The sequence below is a fragment of the Thermobia domestica genome, chromosome 2, assembly GCF_964235325.1.
Source record: "Thermobia domestica chromosome 2, izTheDome1.hap1.1, whole genome shotgun sequence".
Taxonomy (NCBI): Eukaryota; Metazoa; Arthropoda; class Insecta; order Zygentoma; family Lepismatidae; genus Thermobia; species Thermobia domestica.
In genome coordinates this window covers 223,286,694-223,304,193 of record NC_137455.1, presented here as the reverse complement: position 1 = coordinate 223,304,193, position 17,500 = coordinate 223,286,694, and the positions used below count along the sequence as shown (strand labels likewise).

The 17,500-nt window shown below is 36.0% G+C and overlaps 1 protein-coding gene across 6 annotated transcripts in view; it reads left to right on the top strand.

Moving 5' to 3' along the window:
• LOC145678384 (AT-rich interactive domain-containing protein 3C-like) overlaps positions 1-17,500 on the top strand; it is a 788,039-nt gene that overhangs the window by 480,380 nt on the left and 290,159 nt on the right. For all 6 annotated transcript variants that reach the window (XM_081748463.1, XM_081748461.1, XM_081748464.1 and 3 more), the window contains one exon: positions 4,486-4,558. In XM_081748463.1, the coding sequence (XP_081604589.1) occupies positions 4,486-4,558 (73 nt within the window). The remainder of the gene's footprint in view (positions 1-4,485; positions 4,559-17,500) is intronic.

Here is a 17,500-nt window from a genome sequence, read left to right as displayed (position 1 = left end):
TTATAGAAGCACTTTTCTTAGAATAGAAGAGTGAACATAATTGAATCCTTCAAAAATCTGCGTATTTCTTAATTTTAAAAATATGTTCAAACTAAATACTTCAGAATTCCTCTTTTTTTTTCTGTAACGTGCAACCTGACGGGTTGCGTCTTTCTGTAACGGGTTGGCGAACTTTTCTTTCAGCGTTGATGCTATATGAAACGGAAAGACGGGCCTATTGAGCAGATACCAATTAATAATTGTAATGAAGCAAATGAAGTATAACATAATAAATAAATTGTTGTTTAATGCGAAATTCAAACTACTGTTGTATCTGCGACAAATATTCCTACCAGGAGTCAAACTTGGGCTTACACGTGCAGAAAGTTCACGCGTTAACCACTTGGCAGTTAAGGTGTTTACATGGACATGATGTAGAATCTAAACCATACGTATTATTACAGAGAATTAATCCTATGATTTCACGACCGAAACAAATGATGATCTAACGGTGCCAGGTCCGGCCTATACGGCATATGCATTGAATGTAAAGTTCTCTCGCAGTCAACTTCTCTCAATGATTATCTGACCGGTCGTTAGAGGTCTGCACGGGCTGGAATTTTTAACCCGGGCCCGGCTTGTCCCGGCCCGTGAATTTATCATGTTAGGCCCGACCCGAGTCCAAAATGTTTTAGCATTTAGGCCCGAGCTCGTATGATAATCAAATGAACCCGAAATAAGCCCAAATTGCAGAAACTTAATAATTAACGCAAAATTGTATTTTTATTTACAGCAGTTAGAGATTTCATTTTTCAGGTGTACTTTGAAAGTTCTCCAGAATGAACGGTCCGATAAATATTACTGTACAGTATATTTACAAAGTTATGCCCGAAAAATGGTTGTATGCTTGAAAATTTACGGCTCGAACCCGGCCCGGGTCCGAAGTGATATATAATTTGTAGGCCCGAGTCCAGCCCGTGCAGACCTCTATCGGTCGTTACGGATGAATGCCGTCTGGCGTTGTCAGCGTGGTATAGCATGCTGTTGACAATTTCCATTCCATTCCATAAGACATGTTGATTTCCATTCCATATTTTTTCCCAGTGTCAACTATTTTGTCAGTAATCTCCTGTAGTCCATCTTTGGTTTTAGCTATAATAATAGTATCATTTGCATACCCGATCTTGCTAATGATATACCCTCCACTCTTGAAATCTCCAATTCCCATTAATCCTCCCTTCATTAAACATTCACTTTAAATGTTGAACAATTGGGGCTCCTTGTCTGACTCCTTCCAATTTCCACGCTATTAGTTTCTCCTTCATTCAAGCTCAACTTCACTCATTGTCCTGTGTACAGATTGCGAATGAGTCGTCGGTCTCTCCAGTTGACACCGATTTCTTTAAGTATTTTCACAAATTTGGTCTCATTGACCGGTCGAAAGTTTTTGCCAGTCGATGAACCACAAACACAACTCTTCGGTTACGTCAAGAACTCGTTCTGGTATAATTTCCATCAACCCAATAGAATATATGGTGTTTTTACCTTTACGAAATCCAAATTGATCTATCTTACTTTCCAGCTGCCTGTTCAGTATGCGCGCAATAATTTTTCCAGTGGGAAATCAGGCTAATGGTTCTGTGATCGCTGCACTTCTCTACTTACTTTTTCTTCGGTAGTGCACTCATTGTAATATCAAGAAAATCCTTTGGCCATTCTCCGCTCAGAAGTGAAGTTAGTACTTTCATTGCATTGTCTCCTAGTACCTTGAGCAGGTATGTCGTCTCCAGTGGCCTTCCTCCTTCGTCTTTGATGGCTTGTACTACTACAGTTTTCAATATACTGGTCCTTTTTCATCGTCACTCACTTCTTCCTCTGCTTCGATCGCAATATCTTTAGAGCAGTTCTGATCATCAGATCTTTTATGCATTCCTTCCAAATTCTAAGGATTCTTTGATAGTTAGTGACCTTGTTGATCTTCGATTCCAAACTTTTTAGCTTCGCCTCGTAATTCTTGTGTTTCTGATACAGCAGATTGTATCTGCCGCGCCGTGGAAGTTCCTTATTTTCTTCACATGTCTGTTCCATGTAATTTCCTTTGGCTTTGTCCGTCTTACTTCTCAATTCATTATTCGGACTGCTGTATTTTTTGATGTCTGTGGTTTTCACCCTTTTGGGTTCCTAATCTTCTTAAGCATAACTTCAGTTATCCACGGGTTTCTTGATACTTTTCCATCCTGCCAATGTTGTAGTGATGTGTCTAGTAGAATCTGTTTAACTTTTCCTCGACTATTTTCTTCACATTGCCTACCATAACGCCCATTGCACAGAACTTTTATTCAATTTCTTCTTTCAAATCATCCATACTCCTTAGTTGTTCTAAGTTTCATTTTCGATTTCTCCTCCCATTTTTCTTGATTGTAAGTAGGTTTTCACTTCTGCCACTAGGAGATTGTCATCCGAATCAATGTCCGTTCCATATATTGTCTTCACGTTTCGTACAGTTTCCGGAACGTAACTTGACAAGAATGTAATCGATTTGGAAGCGTTTCTTATCTCCTGACTTTTCCACGTGTACAGTTTATTTTTTCTTGTCTTAAACCGCGTATTCGTCACCACGATATCATGTTGCCTACAGAAGTCGATAAACATTTGGCCCCGTGCATTTCTTCTGCCTAGTCCAAATGGTTCCACCACCTTATTCTCAGCTCCTTCTCCTATTACCCTGTTGAAGTCTCCCATTACTATGGAGTTGATTTTACCTCTTCCTTCCTGATGCAGTATGCCACTAATCTCATCATATATTACTTCTACTTCATTGTCATCATAGTCAGTTGTTGGCCTATACACTTGCATTATCACAATATCCATTGGTTGTACACTTAGTTTTACAAACATCAAGCGGTTACTGCAGCATTCCACTTTGGTAACTCTTCTTGCTACTTCGTTCTTCACTAGGGATGCGCATGAGACAAGATTTGTGGCTGTCTCGTCTCGAAAATGTGCTGTAAAAATGATGTCTCGACTCGAAAAATCTATTTTTTCTATTGGAAGAGCCGTGTCTCGACTCGAATTTTGTCAGGAAAATCCTGTCTCGACTCGTGCTCATCCCTATTCTTCACTGGCATCACGACACTATTCTCGACCTTAACGCCATCCGAATAGAATGGTGTGTGATTTTACTGGTACTCTCACACATCGAGATAGTAGCACAGTTTTGCGGTTGCACATCTACCAGCTTTATAACTATCAGTTATCAAATGACGTTAAGTCACTACGACTCATTTACCTCGGATACTAACATAATCTCGTGCACAAAAAAGGTTTACTACTTTTTAGACTACATGTTATGTTATGCATGCTTGCGGTTTCCGTGTTATAGGCGGTCAAATTTGGGTCTTATTTTCTAAAGCAAAATTTCATACACTGAATTCATCCGATCGGGATCAAACTTGGCATGATGGTACAGCTTGACCTACTATATACAGTCGCTTGAAATATTGTGTGCAGGTTTCAGATTCTCGAGTTATGCACAATCAAATTTCTAAATCAATTCATTGGACATAATAAATACCGTTTAAATAGGTATTAAAGGTCAGTTTTGGACGGAAAAGTAAAAATCAAATGAAGGATGATTTTTCTCGACTATTCATATTTCACTTGTTTTTAAATTTAAACGCGAATGCTATTTATATCATCCTTCAAAATGTTTGCGTCTAGTCGTTAATACTTTGCATCAGGGCTGTGCCCGAAGAAATCCAAGGGACTATGTCGAATGTCGTCTACTCAGAAATGATTTTAAAAAAAATTACTTTCGAGCAACGAAAGGGGAGAACACAGCGTGGTGATAGTGAGTAAAAATCGAACTTGAAATTTCAGCAGATTTTGACATTTCATGGTCCCTACATGCTGAAAAAGTTATTTTTCGACATCTGTCTATCAGTTCGTCCTTATATACACTCGTCTAGAAGTCATACCGTTAAACGTATCCAGATCAAATTTTAAACTTAAGATTTTTATGGGATTTTCTAGTTTTTTTTTATTTATTATTATTTTCTTTATACTAAATATAAGGGTAATTTACTGGAGAGTGAAAATTAAAATTTGCTATTTTCTTGAATAGCTCTAACGATTTTGTTTATATTCATAAATCAATTTTTCAATAACAAAACTGCACAGCGATATGTCATTTCTCTGGGAAAAGTCGATAAGGAGTAGTTTACTCTTTTTTTTCTTTTGAACGATTTTCTTAAAAAAAAAAAAAAAAAAAAATGGGCGATTTTATTCATATTTCAGAAATAAATAATTCATTAATAACCTGAGAATATACCATTACTCATTTGTCCTGAGAAAATATGCGAGGGGTAAGTAATAGATTATATCTATTGTTTGATTTACCCCAACACACTACTTATCCTAATAATAAAGTAAATTTGTACTACAAAATACTCATATAATACGGGCATATGCTGTTGTAATATTAAGATCAATTTTTTCTCTTTACAGCTTTATGAACTCAGTGACGATCCAAAGAGGAAAGAATTTTTAGACGATCTCTTCAGTTACATGCAAAAAAGAGGTAAGTTATTTCCGTTTATTTAGTAACGCTGTAGTATTTCGAGATGCCTATCCCCTTTTCATGGTAAAACATTCCGCTAAAGTTTCTGACTGACATGCTGCACGAAAAGCAAGAAGTAATATTTAAACTTCGCAGCTATAGCTATAAATTGATCTTAAATTCTAAATTGATTTGAAATGTTTCACCTTAAAATTTCAGTGACACAGTTAGAGCCATAATGTTAGCTGGGCAATTCATCCTAGGTAGAAAGTTCATGATGAATATGGGTAATGTGAGACACTTTGTGAGTTTTTTTTTTTTTTTTTTTTTTGCTTTGTACGTTTTTACTGCTTGCTATGAAATACTATAAAACTTAATATACGTTAACGGCGTATAGTATATAATATACTGTAAAACATAATATACAGAAAATACACGATATATTGACGAAGTATTTAATAGCGCAGTGACACAGTTTGCCAGATGCAACGTTTGCTTATATGTATTAGGCTACTATCGTTTCAATTTTGAACTCATCGCTTTATATTGCTTTCCATGCGGATAAGAAATCCAGAGATTGTGTGTTCGTAGGACCTAATTTGCTTATCATTAATAGCATATAAAGTTGGTATTAAAGATCCAGCTCTTTAAAATAACTTCCGCATAATATGCTTGCTCTTGTACAGGTGGGATGGGAGAGGAGCACGATGACTGAGTGGAGAGCGCTTGCCTATTCTGCGTGAGGTCCCTAGTTCGATCCCCGGCCAAGTAAGTTTGTGGTGGGCAACATCGTGTCCGTGGGTTTCTCGGGGCACTCGTTTCCCCCTACTTTTTTATTCCACCACTTCTTCCATTATAATTCACTTGCTTTAATCATCGTCTCCCTTAGCCTAAAGTACATAAGCGTGGTACGTTAAATTGAATGATTTCATTTTTTGTTTGTACAGGTGGCGCTGAGTTCGAAACTTGTCGGGTTACTTCCCCTGGGTAAAATCCCGAGTAGTGGTATGGATCTCACCTGAAGCAATAGGTCCTGCGATATTTGACAAGGGACATTAAACTCCATTGGTGCTGAAAAGGGACATTAAACTCCAGTTAACTTGTTGATACACATAATATTTAGACGTAGGATTACAAGACATCCTTTTCTAAACCCAATATGTCCTTTTCGGGCCCTAGTGGGTGGGTTTTTAGAAAAATGGAGACTGTTCTCTTTATGGAGGGTTCAGACCACTGCTGGTAGTTTTTATATTACTATTGAAATAATAAAATAATAATAAGGCACATTTTCGATGTAAGTAATATGGCACATTTTTCCATCACAATTACGTGCTACGAGTATAACGAAAGGGTATTCAGTTCTTAGTTCTTCTTTGAGAACACTTTCTCTTCGGCATTTTAAAATCACTAATTTTGTTTCAAAGCTGATCAGTATCTCATCAAATAAGGTGTGCTTGGTTATTAAAGCGTCTGTTGGCAATTAATTACATCTTTCAATTTGAGAATGTGAATGTTAAACATAAATGTACAACGTGCAAAACAATTCTACGTTCCGAAGACTTTTGTCGGGACGTCAGGACTTAATCTCGTGATAAGGAACGATTTTAAAATACGTGATCTTACGTACCTTACCTTGGTTTGGCATAACAATTAGTACCTACTAGATGTCTGCTAGTTACTTCTAGAAAGTTCTCATAGTTATATATACTAGCGTATAGATGTATATAATATGAAACCATTCTTTCCTTCAGTAATACTTTTTTTAATTATTGAGGTGATTACTCAATCACGACTTTTTTTTTTTTTTTTTTTGTTATTTCAGAATACTCATTACCAATTTTTTTTCATGCGTTCTACTGCAGTGAAGTAAATAAACCTATTCCAAGAACATACTCATCATTGCCTTTTTACAAGTCTCCGTTTGGTCATACTTTATCTGTTTTGTAATTCTCTTGGTATTCCGTTACTTCATTTTACTGCTCGTGTTTGTTTAATATTCCTCGACTGAAGAGATTCACCTTTTCTTGCACTTAAGTTAGGATATTCTTGTGTGGCGTGGTGTGAGGGCATCTTACTCCAAATGGTGAAGACTCCAGCTTGATTCTTGCAGCTTGCCACGCACAATTGAATCTTCTTCAGAAGTTTTTAAGAAGTGGCCTTCGCTTTTATACACTTTGCATATATTGTAGGGAAGTTCAGTAAACAAAGCTAACAGGATACGTTTTTAAAAATAACTGTCAATATCTATCCACGTTTATTGACACCTCTAATTATATAGAAGCTGATGGTGCCTGGGTTGTAATATTAAGTGATTTCATCTTCGCAAACAATGGAATAATTTGATGTGAAAGAGAGATATAGTTTCTTTCAGTTATATGTTCACTAATGTGATTGGCTTCTCTTCAAACACACACACACGTACACATGTATCCCACAATGATTAGTGTTATGATCACTTAAAATGTTTAAGTACTTCCCTGCCAAAGGGGCAAGTTCATATATTGAATATAATATGCAGGATATTAAAAAAAAAAAAAAAATTCATTGTAGGAAAAATAGCTCGTGTATAAGCTTATATTGCAAATCTCAACAAGGTTACTTCCAAACTGGGTTTCCATGCAGGAATTTACACATACAGTTTAGTGCGAACTAATCGGAACAAGTGCTTTCTTGTCGTATATGTTTCAAATTATTTTATTTTACAGGCATTTTATTTTTTTCAGTCACAATGTTACATTTATTTATCTGATTTACTTGTTACTGGAAATTAATCATTTATAATTAATATGTCGTCCTTTGTTTAATTAGTCCAAATACACTGTTTGGCATAGATTCCACATGTTTATCATTAAATCACACGCCGACAAGATTCAAGCATGGCTTGCTGTGTGGAACAGCTCATTAATACCATTCTCCTTTTGCAAGTACACTACAGATTCTCGATAGGGTTAATTTCTGTCGAGTTGCCTGGCCATTCAGCACACAAATGTTCTTTTCACGCATGGATTTCTTTACCATTTTGAGGAGTGACAAGAAATCTAATCTTGCTGGAATATCCCTTCATCATTTGGCAACTTCTTTCGCAGTACATGAATAACCTTCCTCATTAGAATGCCGATATTTGTCCCTGTTCGTCTCTCTGTCAACTGGCACTAAGGCTCCCGATCCTCATGGGTGAAACATCCTCAAAACAGAAACGCCAGATTCTTCGGGTGTGCAAGAGCTGTTGGGAACATTGGGGTTTCTGGTAGATTATGATTAGTATGGACATGTACAGGCACTTGTTTTTCTACCCATCCACGTCCCCTACAACCCATTGTTTGCCTTAGGTAGATGCTGCATATTTCATTATTACCAATTCTACAGTATGTAGTTTTAACTAAACTCAAGTTTTATGTACAGAACGTACTGTAGAAGCAGTAACAAGAAACCAGAAATTGTGTATTTAACTAGGGGCGTCATTTTAGGTAGGCCAGGAGAGCAATTCCCCCCCCCCCACCTGAATTTGACCAACATTTTAAAAAATAAATTATATATTAATATACTAATGAAAAATTTGAATATTTTATATCCGAGGATAGTCTTATCCCTTCCCCTTTTATAGTATCCTTACATAAATGATAGTATAATAGTATCTTTGCGTTATATTCTATCTATAATTAAGAACGAACTATTAATCTCTTTTGCAGATATATTATACACCCCTCACGTTCAGCGGCGAAGCGTAATCCCACAAGTAGGGTAGGCCTGACAAACTAATACAAGTGACATTTAATGTATCATAAAATGTTTAAAATTACAGTCAGAATTCTATTTTCCTTATTGAGTTAAAAAACTATGAAATCTACTTATTTTAAAGAACTTTTTAGCTGTATTTCTAACACTGTTTAGAGTTGAATTTATGTGCATGTAGGATCTATGTATAGTAGTTTTATTGTTTAATTTAACAAGAATGAATGAATATTAGACGTAAAGTAGTTATTATTGTTATTATTATTATTATTATTATTATTATTATTATTATTATTATTATTATTATTCAACAAATATTTACATGAAAAAACCACGCAATATGTATTAATGGAATATTCCCATTTAGCTCCACTACAAATATTTCGAACTGCAATTTATACTTCTTCTGTTTGGGATTTTCAGGGAGAATGTGGGGAATTTCCTCCTCAATTGCTGTTTCCATTTCCTGCATATTTGAAAATGGAGGGAGAGAAAAAGAAAGTACATTCCTAAATTAGCTGTCAAATTTCTTGGATAAGCATTTGCTACTTGCATCTCTCAATTTAAAGTAAGTTCGATGCATCACGTGGTAATTATTTCACTATAAATGTTAATGCTCAGAAGGAACTTAATTTGAATTAACGCAATATATTTAATCTTGTATTCTATGGATTCGGGAGGCTTTCGGGCTTACACACTCACCGAAATTTTATCGCAACTTTTTGTTGTTTTATATATAGGCCTATTACAGAATGTTCACATTTCCAGGAATAAAGTTAGCAAAGCCCCTCTCCAAATAAGCAAAACCCCTCCCCGAAACAAAATCCTAAGTACCGCACTTATTCTATGAAATGGAAAACAACTAAAATTACACACAAATAAAATTATTTTATCCTGACCGTAGTGTTTGTTTAATTTATACATATGTTTCAAGTATCAGACTTATATTCTACAAGCTGTTGTGTACCGGGCGCCATGTAGGAAAAATACAGCTACTCTGAATAACTCCCGAGAGGAAACAAGTTATCACTAATAGAAATACAAAATTCTACACAGAATATTTTTTCTCTGTGTTAAGGAAGTCATTTTATAACATAGCATTGAAAGATGCCTTCAACGCTAAAACTAAACTTCCAGAGGCGAGCCTTCGCACCTTCCCAACAATGCGTAAATCCCCAGCGATACTAGCTTCGTTTCCGGAGCAGCAAAGCCCGTAAACCTGTCTAGCGAGCAGATGAGGCTCAGACGAAAGGGACTCCGAGTGTTTCCAACCTACTATGTTGTTACCAAAAAAACGAAATGTTGAAGTATTGACTTTATTTTGTAAGAAACCAAAGATAAAGAAAATATACGGTAGAAAACAGGGTAGATCCGGCCTCAAAGCCTCATAGTACGCTTCGCTACTGCTCACGTTATTCTCCCATGTTTCTATTGTTGATTAACAACAGTGATTGGAGGAGGATAAGAATTGACAGTGTTGCGTTTTCAAGTGAAATCAACTGTTATATTGTTTTTCTATAGTATGAACAAAATGTACATTTATAAGTAAAATAGTTCTGGGAAGTGTTGGCTTCACCAAGGTATTGTAATCTTGTTTCTATGTAAATATTTTACCAAATTATAGAACTAACGGTACCATACACTTCTGGATGGACTTTTTATTAACAACTGCCGTATCTTGAATGGCTTACGAGCAACACTGCTGTCCGGAAAGAAGACGACCTATCCCAAAGCTTTCCATAAAACAATAACTAGTATGCACTCTTAGCTTTTCTGTTTTCGTGGGATGATAGGTTTTCGTGACTTTCTTGGTGCTTTGTAAAAAATAAAATGTTCTGTTTCGTCTGTATTGTGTTTGGAGAAAAGGAATTAGAGTAGCATATCTGATTTGGATAATTTCATGAAGAAAGCTGAGAAACATGAATTATCGAAACAATTGGTATATGGTGGGTGGATCTTTACTTGTTACGAAAAGAGCTTTCTTCTGTGTTTAAAGGAATACATCCAGATGTTCGAAATGTTTTAATCGAAATAATGCTTACTTCCTGTCGAAATACTAAGAAAACATAAAATCAGAAATTCAAGATCAATCCAAGTTGATGAAACATTGCGTGTCTCATGCAAGAGTCAAATGAACATAATACTATATTTTGTTAATGCGTAAGGCATAGAACACAAGAGAAATTTATAAGTTAGCATTCACAACTCGTGCAGAGTTCATTTGTTCAATTCTAGGCAAGTGAGTTCGTGCATAACAAGTTTCCACGGTGTGCTTCCATTTCCTTCCACATTCTTATTTCCCCAGACATTTCATAATCATTCACTTTAATTAACCATTCTTCTCCTTTAACCTAAAATGTTTAACCATGGGACGTTAAATTAAAAATTTCATTTCTTATACTTCGGTAATGGTTTAATACGTAGATTACATAGTGAAACATACAAGGGACCATTCCGATTTCGTGAATTCAATTGCTGAAAATGATTACTAGTACACTGTATTCAGCACCAAAAGAAACAGAGAAAAATAGAGTGTTTATTGGCAGACCGTATGTGGGGTGGGAAATAAATCAGGGTTAGGTGCGAAGATAGAACGTAGAAAATGTCTAGAAATGCCATGTTAATTTTGAAACGAGTACAGAGATTGAGGTGAGATGTTGTATATGAGCAATGCATGTAGAGCTCCACTGAACAGTCGTAATGTGAACAGTGTTTTAGCTGCCAATTGTATGTAACTGGTTTTGAGAAGAGTCACCAGTGTTACAACCGGCACGTTTTGTTGGAGGGGGTTATTAATATATCAGAACCCTGAATGGGACAGGTGTTTTTGTGCAAAACACCACGCCAGCACTCATCTAGTGGAATTATTTCTCATTCCGTTATACGTTGCAAACATTTTTCTTGGTCCAGGATTCTGTTCTCTCTCTTTCTACCTCTCGTGCATACAACGTGCTCATGGATCGTACTACAGGGTCTTTAGTTCCTCATTCACGTCACCTTTACGACAGTATTGATACATTACCATGGCGTGGAATGCCTCCTGTAGAAACGTATCAAACTGTATTGACCACTATTGATTTCAATAGACGGTGTGCGTCAAGAGCCATTTGTCACATAACCCCTTTCCCGTATATTGTTCTTGCGCTAAGTGCAATATGTGGCTTTTCAGATGTCTCCCATGATTCACATTACACCTATTCAGTGGAGCTCTATATGCATTCCTCATATCCAACATTTGATCTCAATCCCTTTACTCGTTTCAAAATAAACATGGCATTTCTAGACATTTTCTACGTTCTGTCTTGCACTTTGCCCACATTTATCTCCCACCTTGTATACGGTTTAACACTAAACATAATCTTTTTCTCTGTTTCTTTTGGTGCTGAATCCAGTGCTAGCAATCATTTTTATCAATTGAATTCACGAGATCGGAATGGTTCCATGTCAGTGTTTTCGTAATCTCGTAAGATATTTTGTGTACTAAGGTACTAGACTATGTAAGTTGAATGATTACAACAACTCGAGACAATCATTCTCTTTTCATCAGATATTATTACGTGCGGTAGCATACTCATAATTTCATCAGAAGGGGTTCAGGCTCCCAAATTCATATAGTTGTATGTTTTTTGTATACATATAGGCCTATTACTGTTTCCATATCTTTTTGAAAGAGGGTTTAAAACCGGAAACAACTGCGTACCTCACAAATTACCCCCAATTGTATATGGATTCATTTAATCTCCTTTTCACTCTTACATGAACCTTCCTCGTGGCTATATGAAGGCTTCGTCTCCGTACAATCTTTCAGTGCTGAAAATGCAGGTCTGATTCCTAGTGGGAGCGAATGTTCGGATTTCACGTTAAGCTGTGAGTCAATGTTGCATGTAGCCTCGGAACTGAACGTGAAGATAAACTCTAAATCAACCAACATTTTATTAATTGAAGCAATTGTAATTTTAAATGGAGAGCTTGTGTTCGTTTATCTTCATACAAAACCATTAGCAAGAAAAATTACGAAAGAGGAGAACTGTCTGAAAAACAACAATTCATATTAGAGGAACCTAAAATGCTGTGTTAAGAATTCTCTGTATTTTCCCTCGTTATAGTCTTGTTTTTGTAATTGCGGTAGTATTGTGTCGCATCAGTGACTTTGGCGACACCATTTCGGAATATCACTCTACGCTACTCATAAGAATGGAAATGGAACTTCCTCTTGATATGAAGAATCGATTTCAAAATACCGCTTGTCACTATTTCATACCGTTTTGCTCTACGGAGATCAATATTGAAACCGGAAGTAGTAGTAAAATTGTACCCCTTTCTTAGTAGAGAGATATGCGGGTGAAGATATCTTTCCTTGATGTTGAATCATTAAAAAAAAGAAAAGAAAAGAAAAAGAAAGAAAGAAAAGAAAGAAAGAAGGAAGGAAAACTTGTCTCAATTTTTTGCCTTTTTCAATCGAGATCATCAGTCAAACCAGAAATTGTTCATTTATACCACTTCTAGTTTGAATGAAATGTTAACGGATGAGATGAAACCTATTCTTGGGATGCTGAGTCAACATTTTATATATATATATATATATATATATATATATATAGAGAAAGAGAGAGAGAGATAATAACTTCTCTATATCTCTTATCGTGTTTGCTCTAATATTTTTTGACAGATGGATGGACGGATATAGCCGTTCTATGAGGTTTTCGATACTTATGCATAGTAATTTTATCTATAGTTTGGAAGTCTCATAAATATTATAAGTATATAAGAAATTAAGTTCGTTAGATTTTTGCTTTTAATCCGTGCTTTTGTGCCGGTTCTCGTCACTTCTTGTGAGGATCCTGCTGGACCTTTGTTGTTTCATGGGTAATGTGCGGCATAGAATTACGCAGCAGTTAGGAGATGAGGATAGACCCAAAGATCTCCATCGGAAACCTCTCCAGTAGCGCATGGTGACCCCGAGAAGTGACTACAACACTGTCGGGACCGTCGATCGGTTTTTCGACTTCTGTTTGAACACACCTCACTTCGCGACATCGAGACCAACGTATTTGTGACCTATAGAGCCTATTGATTCTCGACATACCCATATCACCCCTGGTACTCATTGGTCAAGAAAGTAGGGAGTCGCTGGAGATGCCCTTTTGATAGTGATAAAGACTCATTGTAATATCGTGTTATTTCAATTCAGAAACAAGAGACGCGAGGAATGCTTCTCAGTGAATGCTTAGTTCTAGTTGAAGTTCAGCACGAGCTACAGTCAGTTTCTGGCGAATTCGAGAAACACATCGATGGAAACTTGCCTAAAGTTCCGGATACAAAACAATTGAAGCCATTGGAAAATACCTTCAAGGGTTATATTCTAATTTGCCAGTGTGGCTCCGCGTGGCGTAGTCGCTAACGCTCTCGACTTAGGTGCGAGCGGTCCCGAGTTCGATTTCCGGTGGGGACAATTGGCCGAAAAAGTGTAACAGCTTTTTCAGGCCAGCCATCTTGAGTGAGGTATTTCCTGGGTTTTCCTCATTCACACCAGGCAAATACCAGAATGTTACCTAACATAATGGTCCCAGACCGTTTCCTCCCCTTTCATCGGATAGTGTACCCGCCGAGAGACGTCATTCCTCATATACGTGACGTTCTAAATGGCCATAAGATGCCGAGAGCCCAGAAATCGAATTCCTAATTCTAATATATAATATTGCTCCTCTTTATAAGTGTTGTCCGGTATATGGATGTTGACAGGCCATTTTCTGGCTACAAACGTCACGAACTGATACCAACAAATGTAGAAAAGCATCTAGTGCTATGTTGTAAGGTTAATTTATTTTTTCTACATAGAAACATGTAGAAGAATGAGGCTTGTATTATTTCGTAGCAAATGAATGCACTCTAAAATTCAATTGTAAAGAGAAACTAAAGGTCGTGTACTCATATCGCTGTGTTCATTTTAATCTCATAATTTGTGTTTTAAAAATTAGGAGTATATAAACTGTAAATACCATGAAAATAAATTCTGAAGAGAAGTCCCTCAAAGGTGAAATACACTTTCGATGTTATTTTACACTTACCAAACTTCGTCAAAACTTTACTGCAGGTTTGAAAATGTTTTCTTTAATTTCATTGTTAGTGCATATTTTAACACATTTAACATCATAGTTGCATGCACATTTCATGAATTTTAAGTGCTTAAAAATCCGTTGTCGATTTATCACAGGAAATTGGCATCCATTTAGCCTACATCTAAGGTGATATAAAGATAATAATGTAAATTGATAGTTAGGTCAGTAGGCGAAACGGGAAGACATCCCTTCGAATTGAAAAATGACTGGAGACTTCGAAGCATGTGATTGATTTTATGACGGGACAGATGCAAACCGGTTTATGTCATTGTAGAACTCTGGACCGCCAGTGTTTCTGCCAAAAGCGAAATTTGTCTCCACTCGAAATAACTACATGTTATGAATAGGCAAGAAGTTGGATACTTAAGAGCTTTCTTGCTCTCAATATACGAATACTATTCACTTGCATGAAATTTGAAAATGATACCCCGAAGGACTGGATAGAGCGCTGAGGAAAATATGAAATTTTACTATTTTATTTTATTTCACTTTTTTGACCTTTGAATGTAAGTGTCAAAATTCTAATTTTCACAGAATACGAATCTGTCATTCATGTGCATGAATTTAATGGAGATGTCATACAGGGAAGTGGGTGCAATGGGGAGTTGCAAGACTATGTCGCTGTGATATGCGAACATTTGCTGGCATTAAAATACTTTTAATACATAAAGGGAAAGATAATATGGCACAGCTTGATGACCGAGGTCAAGAGCGTTTACGATTAGTAATATTGTCAGACTTCAGAAATCAGGTTCAGTTGAATACCTTTTCGCTTTTCATAAACTTCTATAAACATGCGTGCGTACCAGAAGTCTGCATATATGTATAAAGTCTGAGAAGAAAGGAATAAAATGATGCGAGCAGTATGAGGGAAAACTGGGCGGCATTGTGTGATCACGCAAGGCGCCAAATGTAGTTCCAATGCCCACCACACAAGTGATCACCCAAAATTTCTCTTTACGAGAAAGCTGTGTTCTTTCCAAGAAGAGATTGTTTAATGCTCTGCGCGACAGTGTGTAATAAAAGTGTCATGAAAAGGAGCAACAAACAGTTGTTTCGAACCATAAGAAGAGAGTGGAAGGAAAAGCGACATTGAAGAAATAAAAGATTCAGGAATGAACACTGCCGCCAGCTTGGTTTTGGTGATTTTCGTATAGTATATAACTGCATCGTGATTCCACGAGAAATAATGTATCACAGTTATTTTTCAAAACGAAGATAATTGATACCTTGGCTACGTTGGAGCCTTATATTGTATTTGGTCGTAAAATTTTGCAGTAAGAGAAATTGTGAAAGAGAAGAATATGGGCAGTTCTTAGAATTATTTCTGTGAAGAGTTGATTGTCCGTGGAATGTTGTGACTGTTGTGTTATTGTTCGACTAGATGACGTTTAGAATTTAAATATGCATAAAGATAGAAATATTTGTCTGGAACGATAAACACGAACATCATTTTTGTATCTTATATTGGTTTTATACATTATAATTCGAAAACAAGATTAAAGAACTAAAATTAGTATAGTACGCTCTTAGTAGCCATTATATTTGATGGCCATCGTTCTTGCTAATCATTAGACGGTATTTGTTTTTAGATAAAGATTAGGAAACAATTCGCCGAAACATTTCTTTCACATCATGAATTTCATTGTCGTAAACATTTCAAAAGTTACTTTCTTCAACAATTTAAGGTGCCATGAAGAGAAACAAGTTATTACTTGAACTTTAGATTGCTGCTATGAAGACTACTTCCCTCCTTTGTGGTACGATTTTCAGTTTGTAAAAGTATAGTTAATTTTGGTTTCCATTGTTTCCCTTAATGATAATTATACGGAAAAAAGTAAATAGATCATTAATTAAATTTTAATCAGTGTTTTAGAGAGCTAGATAATTAAAATGCAATTCCATAAATAACTTATAATATTTTCATTACATGTTCTATTATTTCTTATCCTATCAGCTGTTGTACTGTGTATTTTATTATATACTGTGCTGCAGAACTCCTGTCGCCCGAATCTTGTGTACAATAAATAAAAAAAGCAATAAATATTCTATGTAATTATCAAGTTTAGATGGAAAAGAGAATTTTATATTTTGAGTGGAATTCATTATATATATATATATATATATATATATATATATATATATATATATATATATATATATATATATATATATATATATATATATCGTATTCTCGCGTGTATAAGCCGCACCCTTAAAATTTAACTTTACTTCCGTTTTTAAAAAATCTTTTGTTCGTTTACCGGTAATTGTTGATTCAAATCAACAATAGCGGTATTTGAGTTAACGTGTTTGTTCCTGTATTGAATTGTTGTTTCGTCTGATTGTGGTTTTGTGGATTTGTTTTCTATACGTGTGTCTTGTGATGTACGGTAAATACCGTACAACAAACGCAAAAAATTAATACCTTAATTACCTTTAAGCCATTTTAAATCATTCGCGTGTATAAGCCGCACCCTACATTTTCGTTTGCTTTTTCGTGAAAAAAGTGCGGCTTATACACGCGAGAATACGGTATATATATATATATATATATATATATATATATATATATATATATATATATATATATATATATATATAATATAATATAATATAATATAATATATTTGGTCTAGGAATTAATTCGTGCGGTTGGTACGCACATATTGAAGCTGTAGTACAAACACAAAATACATAAATTCCTTAAGAAAAATATTGTCCATCGCTAGCCACCACTTTCGCCCATCTGTCAGGCAATGTACGGATTCCGTGGCGAAAGAAGTCCTCATCCTTGGAAGCGATCCAGTCAGAGACCCATGTTTCGATATCTTCTGAAGAAGTAAACCGCTGTCCAATCAAATCGTTGTTCATGCAATCGAACAAGTAGTAGTCCGAAGGAGCAACGTCTGGTGAATACGGCGGGTGGGGTGAACTTCCCATCCGACATTTTCTAAATAGGTTTTGACCGGTTTTGCGACATGTGGGCGAGCGTTATCATGTTGAACAATAAGTTTATCATGTCTGTTCTCCCATTCTGGTCGTGTTCTGGCCAGAGCTTGCTTCAAACGCATTAATTGTCGTCGATAACGTTCTCCGTTCATAGTTTCAC